This window comes from Lagopus muta, chromosome 5 (genome assembly GCF_023343835.1).
Source record: "Lagopus muta isolate bLagMut1 chromosome 5, bLagMut1 primary, whole genome shotgun sequence".
Classification (NCBI taxonomy): domain Eukaryota; kingdom Metazoa; phylum Chordata; class Aves; order Galliformes; family Phasianidae; genus Lagopus; species Lagopus muta.
Window position 1 is genome coordinate 35,790,061 of NC_064437.1, and position 9,886 is coordinate 35,799,946.

General features: G+C 45.1%; 1 protein-coding gene across 1 annotated transcript; it reads right to left on the reverse strand.

Moving 5' to 3' along the window:
* Positions 1–1,302: 1,302 nt before the first annotated feature.
* On the reverse strand, positions 1,303–5,319 carry LRIT2 (leucine rich repeat, Ig-like and transmembrane domains 2). The gene is made up of 3 exons (XM_048946638.1): positions 5,285–5,319; positions 4,059–4,840; positions 1,303–2,120 (listed from the first exon to the last, which is right to left on the reverse strand). The coding sequence occupies exons 2-3, from the start codon at positions 4,825–4,827 to the stop codon at positions 1,303–1,305; spliced, it is 1,587 nt and encodes a 528-aa protein (XP_048802595.1). The 5' UTR covers positions 4,828–4,840; positions 5,285–5,319.
* Between the last annotated feature and the right edge of the window lie 4,567 nt (positions 5,320–9,886).

Genomic DNA, 9,886 nt, shown 5'->3' on the forward strand with positions numbered 1-9,886 from the left:
AAAAATAAAGAAGATGAGTCATGTGTCCTCAGACCCTCTCAAAAAATGCAGCTGCTCTGCAAGCCTGAGCCAGTTGCTCCCACATGCGTATTTGGGTGTTCGGGCTTTTTTGCCTCCAGCAAGAAGGCAAGTGTGGGTTGTGAAGCAGCAGGAGAGACTGGTGGTGCATCCTTGTCTGGGGTGGGGGCCTGGCTGCTGCTCAGACTCACGACACTCAACAGCAGCCAAAGCCCTACAGTCATGGCCATACCCGCACAGTGTTGGCAGCCAATGTCCCAATGGCAAGGGTCATGCCAAGTATCCCCATCACCTTCCCACATCACCTCCAAAGCCACTGCCACAAGCCTTCCTGGGGAAGCTGAGAGAAGTGGTGGTAAGAATTGAAAGGGAAACAGTGGTTGAGTATTTGTCCACAAAAACCAAGATGTTCATTCACCAGCTCTTGTTCTTAGTATTAAAAAATAAATAAATTCACACAACACTTGTGTAACAAAAGGCATTAGATATGCAAGTTTTTGTTATGCAAAAGCATGGCTATGCAGGAAACTAAACTGCTCGTCTAAGACACATGTTTTAGACACAGGTAAATATTCCTTCCCTCTATATTACATACAGCATTCCCATCAGAAAACAAGTAAAACCCTGCACTGCTGTCACGTTACGCTGGTTCACAGGAGTAAGAAAACAACAAAGGAGAATTCAAAACAAACAAAAAGCACTCCAAACCACACCCTCACCTTCTTACTTTTCCACTTGGCAGCCAACAGAAGTCCACACCTGGCACAGGGAGGAGCTGAAACCAACCTCCATGCCTACCACCTCCTGGGTGGGAAAAATAAAGAAATAATAATAAAAATACTTAAAAAAAAAAAAAAAAAAAAAGATGCTTATGTGAAAAAGAGCAGGCAGCTCTAGCCTGTCACTGCATGTGCTTCTACTGAGCTGTAGGGTCTGTGATTTTGTTAATGTTTGTTTCTTTGCATGCCAGATTGAAGCAGTCACACCATGGCTTTAAAACATTTCTCAAGAAGCGACTGCAAAATATTTTTGCTATGTTGTTTGTTAGGTTGATTGAGTGCATCTCAGTGTATGTGTGTGTGCCAATGCATGTTGCTCTGTGGCAGTGCTGGCAGCCTGGGGTGCTGGGGTGCACGCCCCACAGTCCTGGGGCACCGAGCTCTCTGGAGATCCTGGCCATACACCCCACCATGCTCCATGTCTGTGCCACATGGGGAAAGCCAGCAAGATGGAGACCATTCACCAGGCTGTGCAGCCACAGATATGTTTGGGGAGGGGGCTGTGCTAATAGAGGTCAGCGCTGTTCCTGTGGGGCAACCGGGCCTTGCTGGGGCGCTCAGGCTCCTCACGTGCTGGGGGCCGCCGGGCACCACGGCCACCATCAGGACGGCAGAGTCCATCCTGACTGCCACCGGGCAGGCTGTCCAGTGTGCTCTCCTTGCTGCCAGCACCTGGCTGCTTGTCCCCACGGCGGCGGCGGGGCCAGGCAGCAGGGCAGCGGGCCAGACAGCCAGGACGGGCCTCGGCGGTGCAGGCGTACATGCCGGCGGGCACAGCCAACACCATGGCGCAGACAATGACAACAATGTGGATGAGCTTCTCGCGCTGCTCCAGCTGGCTGATGTCGCTGCCTGTTACAAAGACAACACACTGGCCCTTGCGGGGTGCTTGGTTGCGAACAGCCACGCAAACTTCATACTTGGTGGCGGGCAGCAGGTCGGTCACCGAATAGGTGTTGACACCGGGGCCGATATAGATGGCGTCCTTCTGCGCGGTGTCGTAGCGGCCCACCAACAGCGTGTACCAGATCTCTCCCGGCTCTGCCACTGCCGCCGCTGCAAACCACTCCAGGGTGATGCCGTAGACCGTCTGCTTGGCAATACGCACCTCCACATGGGCGCCTGGCTCAACTGGGGCGGCAGCGGCCCAGCCCGGCTGCGTGGCAAAGGCTGGTGAGGTACCCACATGGAGCATGATGGCCGCTGAGGCATTGCCCAAGAAGTTGGCAGCTGTGCAGGTGTAGTTGCCTGCATCTGCAGGCCGTACAGCTGGGATCAGCAGGTCAGAACGGACAGTCTCCTCGCTGATGGGCTGAGTGGAAACTGCAGGGCAGAAAGAAGCCAAGTCAGTATCTTGAGTAGTGATACTGTAGCCCTGAGACCATCTCAGAACAGAGTATGGATAAGGGAGCCAAGCAGCTCCAGCCTATCCTGGGGAAAAGGGAACAGGAGTGTAGCCCTGGCAGCCAAAAGAGCCAACCAACCCAGTCCTGGGGCCGTCGGACACAGCACAGTTAGCTGGCTGAAAGAAGTGACTGGCCCGCTGCACTCAGCATTGGTGCAGCACACCTCCAAGTACTACCTGCAGCTTAGGGCAGTACAGTGCAAGAAAGATGTAATAGCATTATGTTGTGTCCAAAGTAAGGCAACGGATACTGGAAGGACTGAAATGCATGACTTCTGTGGAGCAGCTGAGGTTCTTTAGCTCGCTCAGCGTAAAGAAGAGTGTAAGGACCCTCACTGGCCTCACAAGAGGAGCAGAGAGGCACGTACTGCCCTCAGCTCTTTGGTAACAAGAGGATGCAAAGTAAGGGCTTACAGCTGCATCAGAGGAGGGTCAGATGATAGGACCACTGAGAAGCTGGTCAAGCACTGGAACACTCTTGAGGCAGCGGTCTCAGCGTCAAGCATTCTGGAGCTCGACAACTGTTGGGTCAGTACTCTAAGTTACATGGTTTAACTTTTAGGTGGCCCTGTGTGGAGTGACAAGATGGACTCAATGATCTTTGTGGGTGCTTTCCAGCTCAGGATATTCAGTGAACCTACCCTGAGAGGGACATTTCACTGAGCAGACCCTAAATGCCTCATGGCGCTCTGCCCTCCATGTGTCCAGGCTGCAAGAAAGCAGGGAAGGCTCTCTAGTTCAAACATGTGCTGCATTCCACTAGACTGGAAATTGAAAAACTCTATTCCCAAGGGGCTCTGGCCCAAAAAAGAGGCACGTGAGGCCAAGGAAGGGCAAACCTGAATGCAAAATGCAATTTTAGTAACTTTATGAACTAGCACATTATCTACACAAACATGGATACATTGGTAAGAAGAACCTGTGTGTTATTAATCCAGCATGTGCTCACAGAAAGATGCACAAGTGCTGCTAAAATGCTGAAATAAATCAAACATCAGACCAAGATTAAAGGTAAATGCTGCCTTACTTAGATAGCAGGATTGTTAGGGCTACACATAACCTGCACAGTGGCTGTGTATCTTTTTAGCTTTGAACGTATGAAAATAGCAACTTGCCCTGTTGAAGGCTGAACCAAAAATAGCTGTGAGGAAGGGCTTGTATGAGGCCAGCTGGACAGAGAGGAAGGGAAAAGGTCTCCTAGTATGAAGTCCTCAGCAAAGCAGATAAATTAGCAGGGTTTATGCAGAACAACAGCATTCATTTTGGTTATAAAGTAAGAGTGGACAGTGTCTAGTGATGTGGCTTCGAGGGTTTGTGGATTGCAGGGATATTTCCTGAGAAAATATATGGGAATAGTCTACAAGTGTGTACGTGTTCACACATGTAAACACATACATAAACATATAATTATATACAGAGAGATACATGTATAGAGAATGTGTGTATGGAGACTACATACGTACATAGACGTATCTAGTCACACACACCTATGTACTTATATAATTGTATATTATGCAGTATATATTATATATTTATATGCATGCCTAGATAACTGCATATTTTATATATATATATGGCTGAGGTATTATTTATAGTTCTTATATCATTTGCCATGATGGAAAGGCTACTAATAAAAATCCACATGTCATAAAATAATTGTGGAACTTGTTCCCTTCATCTTTAGCCAATTTCTCACATAAAGTGTGATAATTAAGATTGCGTGGATTCTTTTGCCACAATGACAGTGATGCACCGAAGAGTCAGAGAACTGGTGTGGTGACTAGATGGCCTAAAGAACTACATCAGCAGAGTAGCAAAACATAAATAAATACAAAAAAAATCTTTTCTCTGCTTACCATTAAATGCCCGTAGAAGTTTGAATGTGTAAGTCCACCAGACGGCCGGGGCAGGGCTGGCTTGCACAAAGCAGGTCAGGGTGATGTTCAGCCCCACTGGGACTGTCAGATTGGTGTCAAGGGCTGAAGTTTGTGGCTTCATGCAGCTGTTGAGCTCCACCTCATGAAAAAACTTCCCTGCCCTGAATTTCGGGCTTGAGCAAGTTAAGTAGGAATTCATCAGAATAAGAGGAGGACCAACTGACTTGATAAACTGGACAAATCCTCTCAGGCGGCAGTCACAGATCCATGGGTTGTCATGGAGGGCCAGCACAACGTTGGGAATAGCTTCGCCCTGCCCTGCCACCCTCTCGCTTCTCTGATAGATAGGCCAGCTGTAGAAGACATCCCTGGATATGACAGTAAGCTGATTTGAGGATAGATCTAAATAGGTCAGGTTGGGCAGATAGCGGAGCGCGTGTTCTGGAAGGACATCCAGCCGGTTGTGCTTCAGGTCCAGAATTTTCAGAGCTGGGGTGTCTTGAAATGCTGTCCATGGCACCGAACTTAATTTGTTCCCTTGCAAGCGCAGCTCCTTCAGAGCCGGCAGGTACTCCAGGCTCTTCATGTGCATCACCGTGATGTTGTTGAAATTGAGCCAGAGATACTCCAAGGCACTAATGTTCGCAAATGACCCGCGAGGCAATTCTGTTAGGTGAGAGTTTTCTATTCTAATTTTTCTAATGTCTTGAGGAACGTTTTCAGGAATCTTCCTCAGCAGTGCAGACATGCAGAGTAAACTCCTGAGGAGGAAACAAGAAAATTCTCTAGGTCATATGCTACTTTCATGGGTAACAAATCATTTCCTTACATAGATCTGCAAGCACACGAAGAATTAACAAGTGTTGCTTTCATGGCGTGCAGAAGCAGTGTATCCATCCTTCAGTTCAGTTTTACACCATCTTTCCCACTAAGAATACAATTAAAATAATTTTTAAAAAGCATTAAAAAAAAAAAAAGTTACATGTGTTCATATCTACATATGACTACGTATCTCAAGGAAATAAAAGAGATCTCATAATTATATCTTCAAGATGGTAATGTGCAGTATTAGTTATAGCAAAGGCATACCATGAGGCCACTTGGTTCTGGTCCTCATCACAACAACAAATATGTATAGGAATATATATATAGAAATCTCTGAGCTTCTACACTGATGCTACAGCTAAGGTAACTAGTTCTCTTACCTTCCAAAACTGTCTTGAGAACAAGAGCATCCTGTGACACAAGATGAAAAAGAGGGGTTTATCTTGTGGAAGGCCACAAGAAGAAGAAAAATGTGATGAATAGTAGGGTCCATATTCTCCTTTAAGACAGCACTGTGCAGGGTGTTCACCAAACATGCCAACAGCCTCCAAGAAGCAAATCCTATTATCTGTAATCTTCCTTGACGCAGAAATAAATCCTGCTGGGGACCCAGGCCTAAAGAACACATGTAGTATAGTTCACAGCCTATGTCGAAGGGCTAAAAATCACCCCTGGGCTCACTCCTGGCCGCCTCTTACACAGCCATGGGGATGACAGATTTGCTTGGATGGTTATATAAAGCTCAACAGGCTCCTGAAGCTGAAAACTCTTCTGATCCCAAGTAGTTAACCAGGCCTATTTGTGTTTGCTTGTTTGTTTGCTTGTTTGTTTGTTTTAAAATGAGTCTGCTTCAGTCTCCTGTATTTTAATGGCATTCATCAAGGCCAAAAACCACAATAAGGACCAGACCTCCCAGTTGTGATTTGGCAGTACATAGTGCTGATTGTGCAAACCATAAGGCTCCAAAACCTCCTCACAGCTCATCGCAGGGTGCACTATTACACGTGGTGGGCAAGAAAGCTACTCAGCTATTCTGTTTCTGAAACTGGACACTAGTTTTCCAGTGAGACAACTACCAAAAAATATATACATATTTTCCCCTCTCATTGTCTCCATTCTTACACAACGGCAATGAAAACAGCAACAGGTATAGCCAGTCCATGGACTTCCCTGAGAAAAGACTGGTTTTAACATTCATCTACATTGTACAAAATATAAAATTTCAGTGCTATTTTAAGTTTAAGTGGGCTTCCCACATAAGACGTGTACCAATTGCTCTTTGGTCTCCTTGAAAAACTCAGTCTAAATAATATCATTAGAATATATATATATATTTCTTTTAAAATCCAAAGCCAGCAGTTTTCAGTTCTGATTTCCAAGCAGCACTGTGTTCTCTTGGGGCCATCTAGTGTGCTTGGACTTCATTACAGCCTGCTGGATGCAGCAGCCGTCGGAAAAGAGCTTAACCTCAGTACCAATACATGTGAAGCTGGGTCACAAATCAAGATTAGCCTGAACCTACTTAACCTCCAACCTGCGGACCAGGATAGAAAAATATTTATAGCACAAAAGCTTAGAACCATACATATCTTCTGGGGCACGTGCGCTAGTGTAGCTGCTGTAAGCCTCCAGAAGACGTGGGGCTGATTCTGTAGATTTAAAATCAGCAGGCTCTTTGATTTTAAGGCTAATCAGAAAAACAAACTGATGGAGAACGTTGAGGACTGCTGCTGGGTTTTGTGACTGCTTCCAGCTCACAAGGGGCAGGCTGCAATTAGTGGGTCCATTGGGCTGCCACTGCTGTCTATGCCTAGCAGCTAACCACAGCCATATGGGCATGATATTTTTAGCAAAAATGCACATTACTTACCATGATGTCATACTTGATGGTATTTCAACAAATGCCCTCCAATCTAATATGTCATTAGCAAAACACGACATGAAAGAGAAAGGTGTTGGTCTAGTAGTGCAGCAGGGACAGCAGCTACTAGCTCCCACCTGACAGTGGTGGCTGCAGGGATGTCACTGAGGAGTTCTTACAATGTAGACCTTGTAAGCCAACACAGGTGCTCTTTATCCCCTATTAATATGGCTTAAGTGGCAAAGTGGTCACCAGTCATTGGGGCTTGCTGGCTAAACCAGGAGGGCTGCAGGATTCACACTGGTAGCAGTGATAAGAAGTTGTGTCACACGGTGGTCTTGGCCATGGGAACTGAAGCCTCAAAACTCCATGGGCCTACTTTGTGTAGGCATGAGCATCTAAGAAAGTGAACACCACAGGCACTTTGTGCTTGAAGTCCTGTCCTGTAGTCTGCCATGGAATTAACTCCTCATGGAACAATGTTATTATAATGCTATAGTAATAATTTTGTAATTTTACAATTTATTATAGCTGCTGATAATATTACATGGTAATAATAGTAGTAACATACCAAAAAAGAGTTGGGCATCAGGAACAAACCTATGTGCACTGCAGAAGCAACTAGGGAAACACTTTCAGATGAGGCAAAAAAGAAACACCAAAAAACAATAAAAAACAATGTCTTAATGGCACTCATTGAGAAAAATGCTCTAGGAAATGCTCATTTCATGAGTCACCAAAGTTCAATCTCTAATACAGCTGGGTTGGGGACTGTTGATGAGAAGCTGTGGTTGTTTTCTTGGTTCCACTTCTCCCAGTCCCACCTATTTCCTATGAGGCTGAGAAGTGGCCTTTCAGAAGCAGAGCTGTCTGCCAGTACCACGGGCCAATGCACTGGCTGTTTTAAAGTTGATATTTATTTGCTATTTGAGAGGCCATTTAAATATTCCCAAATAATTTCCAAAATTCCCAAGTGTGCTCAGAAGGTTCAGTATTAACCTGAGGAACTACAGAGGAATTATATATCAAAATAAGATGAATTGATGGGTAGAGAGTAACCACACTATAGGGTAGAGACTGGGAGAGGAGGAAAGAGTATACATCCTCCAAACAGTGTTAGCCACAGCCTTTATGCTTATGCTCCCTACTGGAGTGAGATTTTTGTCGCATGTTCAATACAGCCGAGTTTATGCCTGCCTGTAAATTTAACGGCCACTTTTGTGGCAGCAGATGTCCACTCAGTTCAGCTGTTCTTTACCGTCACGTGGCATCACGATTGAAGCCAAAATGCAGAACAAACTGTCTAAAACCCAAGCTGTCAAAATAAATTTCAATAGAGATATTGTATGCTAATCCATGGGAAATAGAGTTTAAGAGATCATGCTCATTTCCAAAGCAAATGCTGAAGGGAAGCCCCTCGCATGCCTCCAGCAACAGAAAGGGATCCAAACAGTTGTCTTGAAATGATGGGCACATGCATCTGTAAGAAATCAAGTTAAGGCCAATGCTTTACAATTAGAGGCCCTTTACCAGGGTTATCACAGCTAGAAATCCCTGCTAGGGAGGGCAAACGAGGTGAAGACTGCAGTTAGTTATTTCAGACATGGTGCATCTAACACCAAATGGCACAGGGATGGAAAAGCAGCTTTTGAAAAGAGGACAGTGATGTGAAAAAGAAGAGGTAAATTCTTTCATGAATCTTCAACAGCAGCTGTACAAACCTGCAAAACTTTCCCCATTTTCTCAGTAACCCAACAACACTGACAGCATCCCTCTGGGATTCCTGACACATCACTGACCCTAGCAGGTCCCACAGGGGGCAGGCAAGGAGGCCACCAGCCCTCCAATACATTTAAATCACTGTATGGAAATGACGTGGTTATCAGTCAGGACATTATTCTGCACCTGTGGAATTTTTAGCATATGTTCTATTGAAAACATTTGCAGAGACTTTGTAGTTCAGAGCACATACTATTCTTTTTCTGGATCTGCTCATCAGACAACCTGGGCACTTCTGAACATGTTTGCAAAACCATTTTTCAAAGCCTTAACCTACTTTTTTACCTTTCTTCCAATGCACTTCAACTACTTGCAGTACTCCTGTTTTAATCACTTTTGTCATATTATTTCCTTTATATTCTGCTTACTTCTTTCATTTTGATAGCTGCTCTTCTCAAGAGTCTTTTGATTAAAACCAGTTTCTTCAGTACAATTCAGAGCTATTTGGATCCATTTTTAAAACACTATCGTGTTCTTTTTGACACCTTATCCTTAATATTTCACTTTTGCACCAAGAAAACCAAAACATTAAAGTGAGGATAGGAGGGGGGGAGGAAGGGGAGAGCACGGAAACGGTCCTTACAGAACTTCTGTCCAAGGACTGACCCTAACCAAGTAAGAAGCTGTTCCCAGGGATGAACTCTGAGCCATCTCTGTTCGGCGTGCAGTGACCAGAGATCATCACTCACCTACACTGATCCTGCTGAAAGAGGAAAGAGGTCCCTAACACCCATGGGTTAAAGAAACAGAAAAGTGCAATGAGGTTTTTATTTGCATTTTCACTTGCCTCATACAACTGCAGATCCCATTCACAGTTTTGAAATCTGCCAGCCATCCATTCTGCAGAAAATCAGTTTAACTGTAACAGTTTGAAATTCCACATACAGTTTAGCAAAGTATGACACCGCAGAACACAGGGCTTACACATGTTTCAATCTATTGCCTACCTTGTGTGAATAACCAGTCTGATACAGATATTCTGGTTTTGGAGCAGCAGCTGAGCTGCTAAAGCATTTTGCATCACCTACAGGACAGTGAGAATCACCATAGGAAACAGAAATGGAAAATCACATTTATTCTACTTGGGATTGCTATTTATTCCAAGTGCAAAAATATCCAGTAGAGTCTAAAGCTTAACACATCCACAAGGAAGGCCACGGGATGACCTGTCCTTCCCATCCCCACGGGTAAGGACTGATGGGACTAACCCAACCAGTGCCTTTATCACTGTGGTTGCCCTGGAGTGGATAAGGGCTGTTCTTAGCCAGGACTAGGTGTGGCAAATTACCCTGCTCCTGCCTTCAGGCAGCTGAAAGGTAAATACATCTCACTCCCAGATGGC